This window comes from Silurus aristotelis (assembly GCF_946808225.1).
Source record: "Silurus aristotelis genome assembly, chromosome: 15".
In the NCBI taxonomy this organism is placed as follows: domain Eukaryota; kingdom Metazoa; phylum Chordata; class Actinopteri; order Siluriformes; family Siluridae; genus Silurus; species Silurus aristotelis.
The window spans coordinates 22,533,910-22,551,519 of NC_139588.1; the positions used below are offsets into that span (position 1 = coordinate 22,533,910).

The window sequence follows — 17,610 nt, forward strand, 5'->3', positions numbered from 1 at the left end:
AAAACTATGTAAAGAGCATGAAAGAAGTCATGAGATGAGAGTGACGGAACAGACTGAGACATAAGTGTGACGGGGGAACTGAGCATGAGATGTCAAAGACGTAAAAAAAAAAAAAAAGTGAGAAAACTAAAATAAAGCGAGTGAAAAGAGCGTGAGAAGAGCATGAGAACCGAGTGAGAAGAGCATGAGACCCGAGTGAGAAGAGCATGAGAACCGAATTGGTTAGAGCATGAGAACCGAGTGAGAAGAGCATGAGACCCGAGTGAGAAGAGCATGAGAACCGAATTGGTTAGAGCATGAGAACCGAGTGAGAAGAGCATGAGACCCGAGTGAGAAGAGCATGAGAACCGAATTGGTTAGAGCATGAGAACCGAGTGAGAAGAGCATGAGACCCGAGTGAGAAGAGCATGAGAACCGAATTGGTTAGAGCATGAGAACCGAGTGAGAAGAGCATGAGACCCGAGTGAGAAGAGCATGAGAACCGAATTGGTTAGAGCATGAGAACCGAGTGAGAAGAGCAGAGCACACACCTGGTATTAACGCAGGACTACAGTTAATGGGAGTCACTCCGGGTTTGAAGCAGGTGTTTGGGAGAGCGGAGTGTTCGGTTCCCATCATCATCACAACCACATCAGCCTGTTTCACCTGAACAACAACCAACCAAACAGTGTGAATACAATCGGAGAGAGAAACGAGTGGAAATGCCAATGACATCAGAGTCCAATCAACTACTGCAAATACTGAAATCTTAACACTTCTATGGCGAAATAAACATGTATTAATATATACAGCTGCAGACACACAGCTGCACTAATATTATAATCAAGTATCTAATCATCACATGTTTATTCATCATGTAACCAAGCAAGTATCTAATCATCATATATCTCATCATCTATCTGATAATCATGTATCTAATCACAGGTCATTATATATCTAACAATCAAGTACCTAATCATGAATCCAATCAAGTATCTAATCATCATGTATCCAATCTCATATGTAATTAAGCATCTAATTGGCATGAGTCTAATAAAGCATCTAGACATGCAACTTATTGTATGTCAAATCTAAAAAAATATCTAATCAAAACGTTTTATCATGTATCTAATCATCAAGTATCTAATCAAGTATTTAAACATCAAGTATCTAATAGTCATGTATCTAATCCGGTATGTAATTACATATAAAATCAAGTATCTAATCAAAAATCGAATTACCGTAATTTCGAGACTATAAAGCGCACCCATATATAAGCCACACCCACTGAATTTGACAAATATTTTTATTTTGAACATAAATAAGCCGCACCTGTCTATAAGCCGCAGGTGTCTACACTGAAACTAATGAACTTTACACAGGCTTTAATGAAAGACAGTGTCTGTTACACGGTGTAACGGGTGAAATATGTTGCGCTTCCTTTAGGAGCATAGCGGTATTTTGGGAATAGCCTCCGCCGCATTTTTCCGCATGTGTGCAAGACTGAGGAATATGTCCTTATTATTTTCTGATGCTGATTTCTAAGTTTCTTTGACTAACCCGTAACATTATATATTTAATAATTTTATATATATAAATATACATAAAATCACATATGTGCTCGTCAAGAATCTAATCATTAAGTATCTCAGCATTTAGTAACTGACAGTCATGTATCTAATCAAGTATCTATTCATCATCAAATCACACATGTAGGGACGTCTAATCATCATGTAGAGAATCATCACCTGTGTCTGCAGCCTGTCTGAGTTCCAGTGGCTGGTCTGCACCTCCACACCCTCATTCTGCAGCAGACACTGGAGGACGGCGTTGAGTGCACCGTCCAGACCGACCAGCGCCGCCTTCTTCCCAGCCAGAGGAGCATCTTATCACAGACACATGATCCAGCATGATTTAAAACCCAGACGTGGGAGCAAAGCAGCTGAAGATTAGACGAGTCTTTTTGTGCAAAGGTTCTCTAGTTCTTAAATCTGAACAAAACTCCTGAAACTAAAACTTATACATAATAATGCTTAAACAGCCGATCAGCCTTTGAGCAACGATGTGCTGAGATACAGGAGAAGAAAATGAGAAGATGAGTGATGATACACTCACTGTGTCTGGCCAGCAGCTCCAGCACTGCTCCTGTTACAGGCGAGAGAAAACCTTCAGACAGAGCTCCAGACACCAGACGACCCACATTCTGGTCTGAAATCCTGCAACACACACACACACACACACACACACACACACACACACACACACACACACACACACACACACACACACACACACACACACACACACATACACTCATACATTTACTTTGCTATGTGTTCCTACTATATTTCTACATAATTTCAGAAATGAAGCATAATTGGATGTTTGGATCACCACAGCAATTAATATTGGCACCCGTGGACACACACATTGATCTGGTGAGGTGATTAGCAGAGGGGGTTGTTAATCAGTCTGAGCTGCTTTATTGAAATTAAGAACAATTGCACTTGAGAGACAACAATGAGACGACCCCCAAAACAGGAAATGGGTTTTTAGACCACTGAGGTTTTTTCCCCTCTTTATCTTTTCTAAATGTTTTCCACTAGTTTTGCATTTGGCTAAGGGTCACAGTGTCACTACTGGTGGCATAAGGCGAAACCTGGACCCTACAGAGGTTGCACAAGCAGTCCATCTCCTCCAGGTGGCCCCATCACTAGAAGGTTTGCTGTGTCTCCCAGCACAGTCTGTTTACAGGAACTGATAAAAATGGAGAACGGACTGTGATTGTACAACAAGGTTATAAGTGATGAAATACCCGTCCACGTCTTTCTCGGGTTTGATTGAGTTGAGCGCTCTGCGAGAGACGATCGAAGGAGGAAGACACAGGAACACGCCGTGAACATTGGGATCTTCGTTCAACCTCAGGACCTCCTCTATGACCTGCACAACATCAGTTAGAAATGAAAGACTCCAAACTCGACAAAAGAAAAAAAAAAAAACACGTTCGAGTTCTCAGTTCGCTGAAGGTTAAAATCTGTGTTTCTCAATTTAACAGTCAAGTAAATTTATGTTTCATAGTACAGTATACCTCATCCTGCGTGCACGAGCTCGACAGGCAGATCTGCATCACGTTCAGGCCCACCTGCAGGAGCAAGGAGAATTATTTCTCCACTCTTCTATCAGATTTTGAGATTCATTCAGCTACAAGGGTGTAAGTAAAGTGATGTAGGTGAGAAGGTGAGGAGGCCCGGGGGTGCATTCAGCCAAAGGTGTTCAAAAGCTCTACAGCAGAAGATCTTCTTCATCCCATGTAAAGCAGATCTTCATGGATCTGGCTTTGTGCAAAGGGGTATTATCATGCTGGAACAGGTTTTATGTCCACTAGTTCATGGGAAGGGAAAATTACATGCAATGCATCCGCAGACGTCCGATACAAGTGTGTGCCTGCAGGTTTCTACTGACCGTTTGGGGGAGAAGCACAAATGACTAGAAAATCATGTGTCCCAATACATTTGGCCCCATAGTGTACATCTGCATGCGTTAGGAATAAAATGTGTGTATGGATTAAATGTGGTTATTAAATTTTGGAGCAGCTGTAACGAAATAACACACACACCTTTCCTGCCATCTTCTTGTTGATGTCCAGTAAAGCGTCATCTTCACCTGCCTGTCTCACACACACAAACAAACACACACACACACACAGACACGCGCAAACACACACATAGCATCTTTTATATATTTATTTTTCAGTCATTTAAAGGATGGATGGATGTGTTGGTGGACAGACAGACAGACAGACAGACAGACAGACAGACAGACAGACAGACAGACAGACAGACAGACAGACAGACAGAGATATAAACATGCGGGGAACACCTCTCGACCAATCAGAATAGAGGATCAGATCCAACTGTTGTGGAATGAGAGTGAATATGATTGATGGTGTAAGAACCGTACCTGGATTATGGCCAAGGTGGGTTTGATACCTGGGTGGGTTTGGAGTACAGCAGCGAGCTCCTCTCTGCTCCTCTGAATGATCTCCCTGTTTTAGAGGCACACAAACAGGTGGTGAGATGTTTTATCAGATAACAAATAATCTGTGATTTATAGTATTTATACAATAAAACACACACACACACACACACACACACACACACAGCAGACATACAAACAGTATTAGGACCACAGTTCTTCACACTTCCTGATCATTTGAACTACCACGTTTCTACCACAGATGAATGGGAACGCTGACTGTACCCCAGATAGACAGATAGTTTAACAGATAGAAGCATGTTGTCACTCATTTCTCCAGTCTTTCAGCAAGAAGAGAAAGAGAGATAAACAGTACAGTTGTACACAACAAGTCTTATGTGGTGTTGTGTTGATGGGTTACTAAAAAAATCAGTGAACGAAGCTCACTGAACAGGTCTCACTGGTTGGATCTCAGCAGAAGGATGAATTAAACATTAAAATGTACGTGGTTACCATGGCAACATTCCTCAACATAAAAATAAAAAATGTATAAACGTTTACTATGAAATTATGTTCAGTTTCCGTATCCGTATCACTGCATAGGTTATAACGCAGGTCATTTCGGATTAATGGGAAAATCACATTTTAATTTCTAAGTGTGTTACTGCAGGTCACGTGATATACGTGATACACTCTGATACGTGTGATAACTTGCAGAGGCACGTCTTCCTGCAGGCCCAAGACACACAAGATTACAAACACTGTCCTAGGAGTTGTGTAACTTTGATTGGTAAACTTTATCATCAGTTCAAACACACTTACACAGGCTCATCAGTTCGTTATCAAGTGTGTGTGTGTGTGTGTGTGTGTGTGTGTGTGTGTGAGAAAAATCTAAAAGCTTAAGAAAAAATCTGATATGGAATATATATATATATATATATATATATATATATATATATATATATATATATTTATTTTAATTTTTTTTAATTAAATTCAGCAGCTGGTAATAAAAAAAAACACTACTTTTAAGAAAAAAAATATAATTAAAACATTAAATCAGTTGCTTCTCATGTTTGTAAGTAGCATAATTATTTTGGAAAATGTTTTTATAAAAATAAACAAAATTTTTAAGGGAAAAAACAGTGTATTGTTGATATTGTGATATGAATACCGATATTTCTGATCATATACCGTAAACTATTAAACAAAAACAAAAAAATCTGACTGTGTGTGTGTGTGTGTGTGTGTGTGTGTGTGGCTACATGATATACTTTTCTCAAAACTTTTACATGTAAAAACTTTACAGAACACAAAAGCGAGGGGGTAAACCGTCCAATCTGGCAACCTCCGGCATAATTGCATCACTCGGGATTAAAAACCGGCAGCACGTGGGATCGGATTTATAGAAAACTTTTTAACTTGAAATAAACAAGTAATTAATTGATTAATCACGAGATGAAAAAAAACGACTTTAACACGTCCGTTTCACGTTCACGCGCTGAAAGTGATTTAATATCCGCTGTAATGTAAAAGCCCGGGTTTTGTTTCCTGTAACACTAAGCGCGTGCCCGAGTAAAGATCAAAACACGTCGCTGTTTACCGGATGATCATTTCCCCGGTTGTCGCGCGCGGAGTCTGGAGGCTGGGAGCTGGTGAAAGATCCGGTGCTCCGGTGCCGCCGATGCCGGTGGACGTCGCCCGCCGAAGCGGCAACCAACACACGGTCCCGGCCCCCGGTACCGAACTGCTGCGGGGGCTGAACGTCCTCCGTGTAGTCACGACCCGTGAACACGCGTGGCGGAAAAACACCGGGGAGAGTTTCATCATGTCCAACAAAGATCTCAACAAACAAAGAGAGCGAGAGAGAGACCGAGACCAAGACCGAGCTCACCGGTGTGGACGAAGCCGTCAGGACCGCGCGCGCAGACACACACACACACACACAGACACGCGCGCACAGACAGACAGACACACAACACAGTCATTGTGTAATTAATATGTGTAAAAGTGTACAAACTAATCTTTCACTTTCATTCACTTCTCGGCCACCGTACACATATAGTAAACAACATATATTTATAGAATGAACGACACAAATGATACTTTTGTGCCCAAACCAAATCCTGACACATGGTTGGTAACTAGTGCTCCATTTGACTTTTTTATTAATTCTATGGTTTAAAATGATGTCAGTTGTAAGTTAGGATCTATCACTCGAGCTAAAATGTAAAATATTCGTTAATTGGATTGAATTATTATATAAATCTATTTAAAAAAGAGGAATAAACACATGATTCTGCTGTGAAAGTTTCAGCTGATTGGATTCCTGTTTAATTGGAGTCACTTTGCAGAGATGTGGTCTGGTCACATTTTCATCATTAATCCTGTGTGTGTGTGTGTGTGTGTGTGTGTGTGTGTGTGTGTGTGTGTGTGTGTGTGAGAGAAAGAAACAGAAATATATATCAGTTGTCAGTTTCCACTCTTTTCCATGCTGCTTCATGTCTCTTTTATTTATCATGTTTTTTCTCCATAATTTAGAATGAATGAATTAATGATAAAAGAATTCATATCTTCAGGACTTTCACCATATTCACAGCAGATCCATTCCTATTTAGAAACATTAGCTGTCTGATTGTCTCCATTTCAAGGTTCTCATGGAGATAACTTCATCCTGCACTCAAGCAGCTAACACAGAGTTATGATATTTTGCGTACAGAAACCCAACGTTATTGATAAAAAAAAAGTTCTGATGTGTTTCTGGTAGAATGGAAGTCCATGGTGCTGATTGAAGGCGTGATCGTTTTTTTATTGAGATGTTTGTAGATTTCAACATTAGTCTATTATCACCACCACGTTTTGTACATTACATCTATAGATGCTGTAGAATGAAACCCAAAGGAGATCCAAATCTGTTCCAGCTGTTACCACGGGCAAACTGTGGCCCACAGGCTTGAGTCTGAACATCTCTACTCTACGAGTTATGGATGACTTTAACACATGGGCTGTGATAAACAAAAGGAAGTGACATCATGTTTCCAAATTTGGTCATGTGATATTTACAGCATGGTTTATTGTGACACAGAAAGCAGATGTGCTAACGGTACTATTGGTACTAATGATAAAATGTGTATAATGTTTATCAGATACGGTGAATTTATTCGAATAAATTACTGTAGAAATTCAATTCATAATAATAATAATAATAATAATAATAACTATTTACTGGCATGTTGTCTGTAGTCACAAAGTGAAGTTTGTCCCATAAAAAAAAATAAAAAAAATCATAAATAAATAATAAATACTATATTTTATCACTATTTTGAAAATAAATCAATGTTGTTTATTTTTAAATATTATTTTTTTTCCATTCTTTTTTTCCTCTCCCTTTGCATTTTTCTGAATCTGCCAATTTTCCTTACTTGAGATTTGGGCATTTGGGTTTCAAAAGAAGCTGTAAAATGTGACTCTGACCTTTAACCTTTACCCACACCCACTGAACATTTCATGACATGTTTTTTCCCAGTGTATGGGGCAGAAAAGGAGGCAGGAACGTTCCACAGAGACTCACCAAAACAAAAAATTTATTCTATATAGACGCTGTGTAAAATGTAAATAAAAGCGGAATGTGCTTATTTGCAAATCTCATAAACCCCTATTTTATTCACAGTAGAATACAGAAAACATGAAATGTTTAAGGAAATGTACAATTTTGCGGAAAAAACATAAGCTCATTTAGAATTTGAGGGATGTAAAACGCCTCAAGTATTTTGGGGCGGGGCAACAAAAGTCTGGAATGATCAACTGTTATTAAAATTAAACAGTTGGAGAAACATTATGCAGCTGATGAGGTTCCTTGACAGCAGGTCAGTAAGATGATCGGGTATAAATAGTGTATCTTAGAGAGGTGGAGTCTCTTTTAGAAGTAAAGATGGGCGGAGCTTCACCAATCTGTAAAAGCTCTTGCTCTTATGGACTCCACTCTTCTGGGAAGATGTTCCACTAGACTTTGTGGAGATTCATTTAAACACAAGAGTGTTAGTTAAGTCAGGTGCTGATGTAGGTGAGAAGGTAAAGAGGACTGGGGTGCAGTCAGCGTTCACATACATCCCGAATATGGTTTAGAGCTTTATAGAGGAAGATCTTCTACTACAAACCATGTAAAGCAGATCTTCATGGAGGTAATCATTTACAGAACATTGTATCATCAAATGTTTCAAAGAATCTGCAGAAATCGCAAGGGACAAGAGCAAAAGTCACTATTGGGTGCCTGTGATCTTCCAGGCCCATAGGTGGCACTGTGTTTAAAACAGTCATGATTCTGTAATGGAAATCACTGCATTTTAGACAAAACTACTTTTAATACAACATCTGTTTAACTTCTAACATTAAAGTGATGTTATAATATAACTTAGAGAACAAGATTTTCAGTTTAACCCAAATTAGGGTGATGCAAAAATAAGTGCACCCCACTGAAAGTCTCTGGAGCACAGCAAAATTTTTGACTAAAAATGTACTAGAATTCAAGCACAGGTGAGTCCAATCCTTCATTACACAGGTGTCCAGCAGAAAGTTGACTATAAAAGGGTGTTACTTAAAGAAAACCAATTCCCATTTCATGCTATGGAACCACATGGAAGGCCTGAGAAAGAAAATGATTTGTTTACACCAGAAAGGAGAAGGCTACAAGAAGATCAGCAAAGCTTTACTTATTTACTTATTAGTCAGAACACTGTAGCAAAAGTGGTACAAAAAATGTAATAAAGATGAAACTGCATCCAGAGACGTCCACATCATCACTGGACGTTAAAACCTTGGGTGGAGCATCTTCTGATGAGAAGGGTTGAAGAAAATCTGCATGCAAGTTCACTGTGGTTATCTAAAGAAGAAGAAAGCCAAACTGGGGTGACTGTTTCCTGTGTTTCCATGGCGTACTGAAGAGGAATAGCATGCATGGGTGCCGTCCATGAAAGAAGCTTCTCCTAAAGCCCAGGCACAATAAAGCCCACCTAGAGTTTGCCAGGGCCCATGCTGACAAAGATGAGGACTACTGGGACTTTATACTCTGGAGTGATGAGACCAAGATAAATGTTTTTGGAACTGATGGCTTTAAAACTGTCGAAAAGTTTAATAAAAAAAAATGCATGGTGCCTACAGTGAAACATGGTGGTGGAAGTGTCCTTATGTGGGGTTGAAGTGCTGCTGGTGTCAGGGAGCTGCATTTCATTGATGGCACCATGAATTCACAGATGTGTTCACTGCTCTATACTGAAAGAGAAGATGATTCCATCGCTCCGTGCCCTTGGTTGTCGTGTACTTTACCAACATGACAAAGATCCTAAACACACATCTAAGGCCACTGTTGGATTACTGATGAAGAACAGAGTGAACGTGATTCAGTGGCCATGTATGTCTCCTGATCTGAACAAAATCGAAAACCTATGGGGAATTCTGAAGAGACAAGTTGAGCATCACTTCCCATCCAGCATCCAGTCTCTAAATTATTAAAGAATGGAAAAAGATTAATGTAGCAAAATTTCACCAAATTGTTCGTTCCATGCTGAGAAGACTTGGTGCTCTCATTCAAAATCATGGAGGCCATACAAAGTACTAGATGTAGCATTTTTGGTGTGGGGTGCACTCACTTTTGCATCATCCTAATTTGAGTAAAACTGAAAAGAAAGTTAAACAGATGTTATATAAAACTTTGTCTTGTCAACATTTTGGAATTGTTCTATGTTCATTTAGATATTGGGGGTGTACTTATTTATGCTGAATAACTAATGGAGGGTGTGTTAGAGAAGTAAAGAAAAGAGTGCAGGCAGGGTGGAGTGGGTGGAGAAGAGTGATAGCAGGAGTGATTTGTGATAGAAGAGTATCTGTGAGAGTGAAAGGGAAAGTTTATAGGACTGTGGTGAGACCTGAGATGTTGTATGGATTAGAGACAGTGGCATTGAGTAAAAGACAGGAGGTGGAGCTGGAGGTAGCAGAGCTGAAGATGTTGAGATGTTCATTGGGAGTGATGAGGATGGACAGGATTAGAAATAAGTTTATTAGAGGGACAGCGCATGTAGGACGTTTTGGAGACAAGGTGAGGGAGGTGAGATTGAGATGGTTTGGACATGTGCAGAGGAGGGACATGGGGTATATCAGTAGGAGAATGCTGAGGATGGAGACACCAGGAGGGAGGAAAAGAAAAAGACCAAGGAGGGGGTTTATGGATGTGGTGAGGGAAGACATGCAGGTAGTTGGTGTGAAAGAGGCAGATGTAGAGGACAGGGGGGTATGGAGACGGATGATCCACTGTGGCGCCCCCTAATGGGAGCAGCCGAAGAAGACACACAAGCAGTTGCAAAACATATATTGTGAAGGACGAAAGCAAGACTATAGGCTCCCTCTGCTGGACATCGTTATTATTACACATTGTTATAATTAACTCTGTGGATCATCTTCCAGGAAGAGTGGGGAGCAGATTATAACAGCAACAGGGGCTAAATGTGAGATGTTTAAAAAATACCACATACTATATATATATATATATATATATATATATATATATATATATATATATATATATACAGTGAGGAAAATAAGTATTTGAACACGCTGCTATTTTGCAAGTTCTCCCACTTAGAAATCATGGAGGGGTCTGAAATTGTCTTCGTAGGTGCATGTCCACTGTGAGAGACATAATCTAAAAAAAAAATCCAGAAATCACAATGTATGATTTTTTTAACTATTTATTTGTATGATACAGCTGCAAATAAGTATTTGAACACCTGAGAAAGTCAATGTTAATATTTGGTACAGGAGCCTTTGTTTGCAATTACAGAGGTCAAACGTTTCCTGTAGTTTTTCACCAGGTTTGCACACACTGCAGGAGGGATTTTGGCCCACTCCTCCACACAGATCTTCTCTAGATCAGTCAGGTTTCTGGCCTGTTGCTGAGAAACACAGAGTTTGAGCTCCCTCTAAAGATTCTCTATTGGGTTTAGGTCTGGAGACTGGCTAGGCCATGCCAGAACCTTGATATGCTTCTTACAGAGCCACTCCTTGGTTATCCTGGCTGTGTGCTTTGGGTCATTGTCATGTTGGAAGACCCAGCCTCGACCCATCTTCAATGCTCTAACTGAGGGAAGGAGGTTGTTCCCCAAAATTTCACAATACATGGCCCCGGTCATCCTCTCCTTAATACAGTGCAGTCCCCCTGTCCCATGTGCAGAAAAACACCCCCAAAGCATGATGCTACCACCCCCATGCTTCACAGTAGGGATGGTGTTCTTGGGATGGTACTCATCATTCTTCTTCCTCCAAACACGTTTAGTGGAATTTTGACCCAAAAGTTCTATTTTGGTCTCATCTGACCACATGACTTTCTCCCATGACTCCTCTGGATCATCCAAATGGTCATTGGCAAACTTAAGACGTGCCTGGACATGTGCTGGTTTAAGCAGGGGAACCTTCCGTGCCATGCATGATTTCAAACCATGACGTCTTAGTGTATTACCAACAGTAACCTTGGAAACGGTGGTCCCAGCTCTTTTCAGGTCATTGACCAGCTCCTCCTGTGTAGTTCTGGGCTGATTTCTCACCTTCCTTAGGATCATTGAGACCCCACGAGGTGAGATCTTGCATGGAGCCCCAGTCCGAGGGAGATTGACAGTCATGTTTAGCTTCTTCCATTTTCTAATGATTGCTCCAACAGTGGACCTTTTTTCACCAAGCTGCTTGGCAATTTCCCCGTAGCCCTTTCCAGCCTTGTGGAGGTGTACAATTTTGTCTCTAGTGTCTTTGGACAGCTCTTTGGTCTTGGCCATGTTAGTAGTTGGATTCTTACTGATTGTATGGGGTGGACAGGTGTCTTTATGCAGCTAACGACCTCAAACAGGTGCATCTAATTTAGGATAATAAATGTAGTGGAGGTGGACATTTTAAAGGCAGACTAACAGGTCTTTGAGGGTCAGAATTCTAGCTGATAGACAGGTGTTCAAATACTTATTTGCAGCTGTATCATACAAATAAATAGTTTAAAAATCATATATTGTGATTTCTGGATTTTTTTTTTTTAGATTATGTCTCTCACAGTGGACATGCACCTACGATGACAATTTCAGACCCCTCCATGATTTCTAAGTGGGAGAAAATAGCAGGGTGTTCAAATACTTATTTTCCTCACTGTATATATACTGAGTGTATTCAGTTATAGATCCTAAACAGATCCTAGACACACACAATTGTTATTGTATCACTGTGAATTTGGCCTTTTCTAATCCCGTGGGGTTACATTTACACTCGGAGTGCTGATGGCTTCCTGGAAGTGTGTAACACACAGCAAACAGAAGGACAGACCGAGCCATGCTATTGGAAAAAAAAACACCCGTTGCCATGGCGATTCTTTTTCTTTTTCCATTCATCAGTAAATGTGCTGTCTCTTTCTCTGTCTCTGTATCTTTCTCTCTCTCTCACACACACACACACACACACACACACACACACACACACACACACACACGTGTACACATGCTCACACTCATTCCCACGCACTCACACGAGCATGCTCTCTGTCGTTCGTACACATCACACTGATGGAGACTTGTGAATGCTCCTGATTGCAGTATGCAGGTTTTAGAAATGACCTTCGTTATACAGTTGTTCTCTGACGTGGTCTGAACATCCGTCTATTACATAACACAATATCAGGGTATTTATTAGAGTGGATGAAATGGAAGATGACCTTGTCCTTCAGCCTTTACTGCAACATATCAAAGCATGGGGCCTAATTTGCAATGTTTAGTCTCAAGTAAGAAGAATTCAATCACGTCAAACGACTAAAGATGAATCTCTCTCTCTCTCTCTCTCTCTCTCTCTCTCTCTCTCTTCTCTCTCTCTCTCTCTCTCTCTCTCTCTCTCTCTCTCTCTCTCTCTCTCTATGGACTAAAGTATGTAGACACCTGACCATAAGCTTCCTATGGGCTTCTCTCTTTCATTTAGTCCCCATTTGCTCTTATGGACTCCACTCTTCTGGAAAGATGTTCCACTAGACTTTGTGGAGATTCATTCAACCACAAGAGTGTTAGTTAAGTCAGGTGCTGATGTAGGTGAGAAGGTGAGGAGGACTGGGGTGCAGTCAGCGTTCACATACATCCCGAATATGGTTTAGAGCTTTATAGAGGAAGATCTTCTACTACAAACCATGTAAAGCAGATCTTCATGGAGGTAATGGATCTTCATGTGCACATGGGGCATCGTCATGCTGGAACAGTGAAGGGAACATTTCATTCTACTGCATCTACATTGACATTTGTGCACCTCCAACCTCCAGGTAACAGTTTTTGTAGAAAAATCACACCTGTGGAAAAGTCAGGCGTCTTAATCCTTTTGTCCATATAGTGTTTTCTCGTGGTAAAGTTATTTTCATTTTATTACTTTATTCAACCCTTAAAGAGTTTGAAGGATTTATAAATAAAAATCTTTTCAAAGTGCAGGATTCTGCTTCTTAATGAGTTTAGTGACACATAAAATCAACACAGAACATGTATGATGTAGTGTTTGTGTGTAACAGTATATTTTGTTAAGATCGCCATGTCACAATTTTTCAACCCCTATATAATATTGTTGTTTTTAAAGCTTTCTGACAGTTTTTATGGCCTGAAGTGGAGCTGAAACATCATTAAGCCTTTGGAAACTCTATAACGATCCTTCATTTGCTTCAGCTGTGATGCATATATACCCCCCCCCCCTCACAATTTCATCAAGGGCCCTTAGCAACTTAGTCAGGACAGCTAAGAAAAACCCCCGTGTGACTGCAAAACAGCTACAGGATGACATGATGAAGGCTGGTACAAGTGCTTCAGTGGCAACTGAATAATCAAGGACTTCATGGCCGGACCCCAGGACGCACTCCACTCTTGACCTCAAGGAAAATCAGGAGTCGACTAGAATATGCCAGGAGAAATTTGGATAAAACTACAGAGTTCATCAGCTCTATGGACCGATGGAACTTTTTGGACACGTGGACCAGCGGTATATCTTAGGTCAGGCTTATGACCAGAAGAATACCATCCCCACAGTCAAGCATGGAGGTGGGTCATTTATGATGTGAGGCTGTTTTTCTGCGGCAGGAACTGGCAATCTTGATTGTGTACCTAGCATCATGGATTCCCAGAAATACCAGGTCATTTTGAAGAAGAACATGATGCCTTCTGTTGACAAATTAAACCTTGGTGATCATTGGACCTTCCAGCAAGACAATGATCCCAAGCACACCTCCAAATCAACCAAAGCTTGTTTGGGGAAAAGATGCTGGAGTGTCCTGGAGTGGCCTTCTCAGTCACCAGATTTAAATCCAATTGAAAACTTTGGTGGGATTTGAAGAAGGCAGTTGCAGCACGGAAGCCGTCAAACATCACTGAGTTAGAGGTTTTTGCATGTGAAGAACGGGCAAAGATTCCAATCGAGAGGTGCAAGAAGCTTGTCAGCATTTATCGAAAACACTTGTTAGAAGTTATAAAAACTAAAGGGTGCTCCACAAGGTACTGAAGCTGGGGGTTGAATAATACTGCACATGCTCATGTGCTACAAGACTTACAATTTTAATTTAAACTTCAAAGTTAAGTCGACTTCTGTTGTCAAAATAACTCAAATATGTATCAATAAATATTGTTTTTTACGTAATTCTTTTTCCATTTATTTTCATTATCTTTCATCAACATCACTGTATTTTTAAATTTTTAAATAAACATTTTTATTCATTCAATTATTTATTTGTTTTTTTGTTTTTTTGTTGATTCTTAATTTTTTCCTTTTAACACCAATTTATTTATTTATACCATATTTATTTTCTTTCTTTCTTTCTTTCTTTCTATTCTTTATTCTTTCTTTTTTATAATCTATCTATCTATCTATCTATCTATCTATCTATCTATCTATCTATCTATCTATCTATCTATCTATCTATCTATCTGTTTTATTATTTTAATACCCATCTGTTTATTTATTTATTCTACATTTTTCACTTTTATATGTAAATGTATGTAAATGTAAATGTATATGTAAATGTTTTATTAAACTGATGATGTTTGTAAAGGTGTATTCTGTAATCACCTGAACCCAACGATTACAATTTATATTCCCGATTTTACATTTTGTCTTCTTGTCTTCTTTATTGTTTGGTTTTGTTTGATTGAAACACTGACATTATTCTTGTTCACACTGAAGTCATTTGATGAAGTAATAACCTGCGACTGTGCATTAACTTCCAGCGCCTCGGTGCCGCAGTGGAAAAGGTTTTGTTTAATTAGCCATGTGGTTGCTTGGTAACCGACGAGCCTCGTCGTAAGTCGGCGTCTTGCATAATGAAGTCGATTCGGGGCTTTTATTGGTTTGAGTATTTGAAACACGTTGAGTGCGGCCTTTAAAACCTGCTGACTCATCACATTGCCCGCTTTACTGTGACTTAAAGTGCATCGCTTTCAACCCGGGGATTTTATTTCTCTGTAACTGCATAAAATCTGAGAAAGTGAAGCAATCGTACATTTTATTTCTATTAATAATACTACAGGGTGTGTGTGTGTGTGTGTGTGTGTGTGTGTGTGTGTGTGTGTGTGTGTGTGTGTGTGTGTGTGTGAGTGACTCTCCCTGGTTCTGTTGTTCTGATCCAATCCAAAACCTGGTGAAGAAAAGCAAATCTAGAAGACTAGAAAACAATAATTTTTAACAATCTCTCCCTCCCTCTCTCTTCTCTCCCTCTCTTCTCTCTCCCTCTCCCTTCAACAATCTCTCTCCCTCTCTCACTCTCCCTACCTCTCTCTCTTCTCTCTTCTCTTCTCTCTCCCTCTCTTCTTTTCTCTCCGTCCCTCTCTCTCTCTCTATCTCTCTCTCTCTCTCTCTCCCTCTCTTCTCTTCTCTCCCTCTCCCTCCCTCTCTCCCTCTCTCTCTCTTTCTCTCTCTCTCTCTCTTGGTCGAGTTAAACATGCTCCTGAGGTACTAGTGACCAGTGTTCCTGTCCTTTTTTTTCTCTTAAGATCAACAATCTGCTAAAAAGACTCAGGACTGTAATAAATGGACATTCAGTGTTGAGGATGAGGATGGGTTCACTGTTGAGTCTGGTTTCTTTCAAGGTTTCTTGTGAAGTCTCGGGGATTTTTTCCGTCGCCATAGTCGCCACTGGCTCACTTATTACAGTTATAAGAAACAAACGTAGGCAGTGGACTCTGGATCAGAAGGTCATTGTTTCAAATCCCAGCATTGTTAAGCTACTGGGATACTGCTACTGCCCTCAATCCTCAACTGCTCAGTTGTAATTCTGCTAAATGCCGTAGGAAAGTCCACATCTACATTAGATATACAGGCTATTAATCCTGGTCTGTCAAAGAAAACAAACAGGCTTTTTAAAGAATAGAATCTCAATGGCAGTAATTAAGACTCTCAGCAAACTGTTCACACAGCTTCCTCACAAGGTCAGGGCTTTTGAAGCCTTTTGATTTCATGAATACGAGCTAACCCTGGAGAAGCGTCGCACTGAATACTAATGACCTTTGCTCTCATTACAGATGTACATCAAGGGCTGGAAGGCTGTCCTGAAATACTGGGTTTTAATTATAGGGGTACCAATAATTAGGAAAAAATGGTTTTCCAATTATGAACAAACCTCACTTTTCATGATAAAAAAAGTTTTCCCTTCAGCGCACTTGAATTTTTTACACATTTTTATATATTCATTTTTGCAAATTATTTTCTCCAAAGGTGCCAAGAATTTTTGTGTCTACAACTATATTTGCAGACACAAATGTTTCCGGGTGGGGTTGCACAAAAAAGCTCATTTTAACCAAATAAAAACATGATATAAAATTCTCCATGCATACAAATGACTCAAAGCTCTACATGAAATCTACTTTACACGTACAGTATATGCACAGAAATCTGTGGACACCTGACCATAAGATTCTTTCTGAACATTCCATTCCACATTTAGACTCTATTTGCTGTTATGATAAAACTCTTTACTCTTCTTTGAAGATGTTTCACTGGATTTTGTGGAGATTTGTTGGACATTAATCTTTTTATTTAACTGCAATGAAGTTTATGAATTTAAAATGCTAGCTTGTGAGATCAACGTTGAAAATCCTGTCAGGAACACTGACTCTGAGAAACCCATGAGGTCGACAATAATGGTCATTGTGCACCCAAACCACACACACACACACACACACACACACACACACACACACACACTTCTGCACTCACAAACACCTAGCTTCTACACACACACGGACCTGCACTTGTTATTTACAAGACCCTCATTGATTGACTCTTTGTGAAGTATATACTATGTTTGCTAACAGTCTCAGTCTACAGCAAGCCTTGTATTAATCTCTGTTTTTTCTTAGTTTTTAGCAGATTATCTGCAGTTGATGTTGTTGGCTAATTGACCCACCGCATGACAAAATTAGTCACCCGGGTGACTTTGGCGTACTTTAACAACACCTTTTTGGAGCTAGCATGCTAGTCAAAAGTGTTAGCGAATGCACACCAACCAGGTATAACATTATGAGACGACTAGACGTCTGGTTCAGAGCATCTTCAACACTCCAGCTCTTGTGGGATGTTTCCAGTCTGCAGTGGTCAGTGTCTATCAAAAGTGCTCCAGGGGAGGAA

The 17,610-nt window shown here is 39.9% G+C and overlaps 1 protein-coding gene across 1 annotated transcript in view; it reads right to left on the minus strand.

Moving 5' to 3' along the window:
• Nucleotides 1-5,938, minus strand: part of mthfd1l (methylenetetrahydrofolate dehydrogenase (NADP+ dependent) 1 like) — a 48,418-nt gene extending 42,480 nt beyond the window's left edge. The window contains exons 1-8 of the mRNA XM_083562598.1: nucleotides 5,558-5,938; nucleotides 3,940-4,024; nucleotides 3,596-3,646; nucleotides 3,068-3,121; nucleotides 2,795-2,919; nucleotides 2,095-2,195; nucleotides 1,728-1,864; nucleotides 531-645 (exon numbers count right to left, since the gene is read on the minus strand). Coding sequence (XP_083418724.1) covers nucleotides 531-645; nucleotides 1,728-1,864; nucleotides 2,095-2,195; nucleotides 2,795-2,919; nucleotides 3,068-3,121; nucleotides 3,596-3,646; nucleotides 3,940-4,024; nucleotides 5,558-5,784 — 895 coding nt within the window. The 5' untranslated portion in view covers nucleotides 5,785-5,938. The remainder of the gene's footprint in view (nucleotides 1-530; nucleotides 646-1,727; nucleotides 1,865-2,094; nucleotides 2,196-2,794; nucleotides 2,920-3,067; nucleotides 3,122-3,595; nucleotides 3,647-3,939; nucleotides 4,025-5,557) is intronic.
• Nucleotides 5,939-17,610: the final 11,672 nt, after the last annotated feature.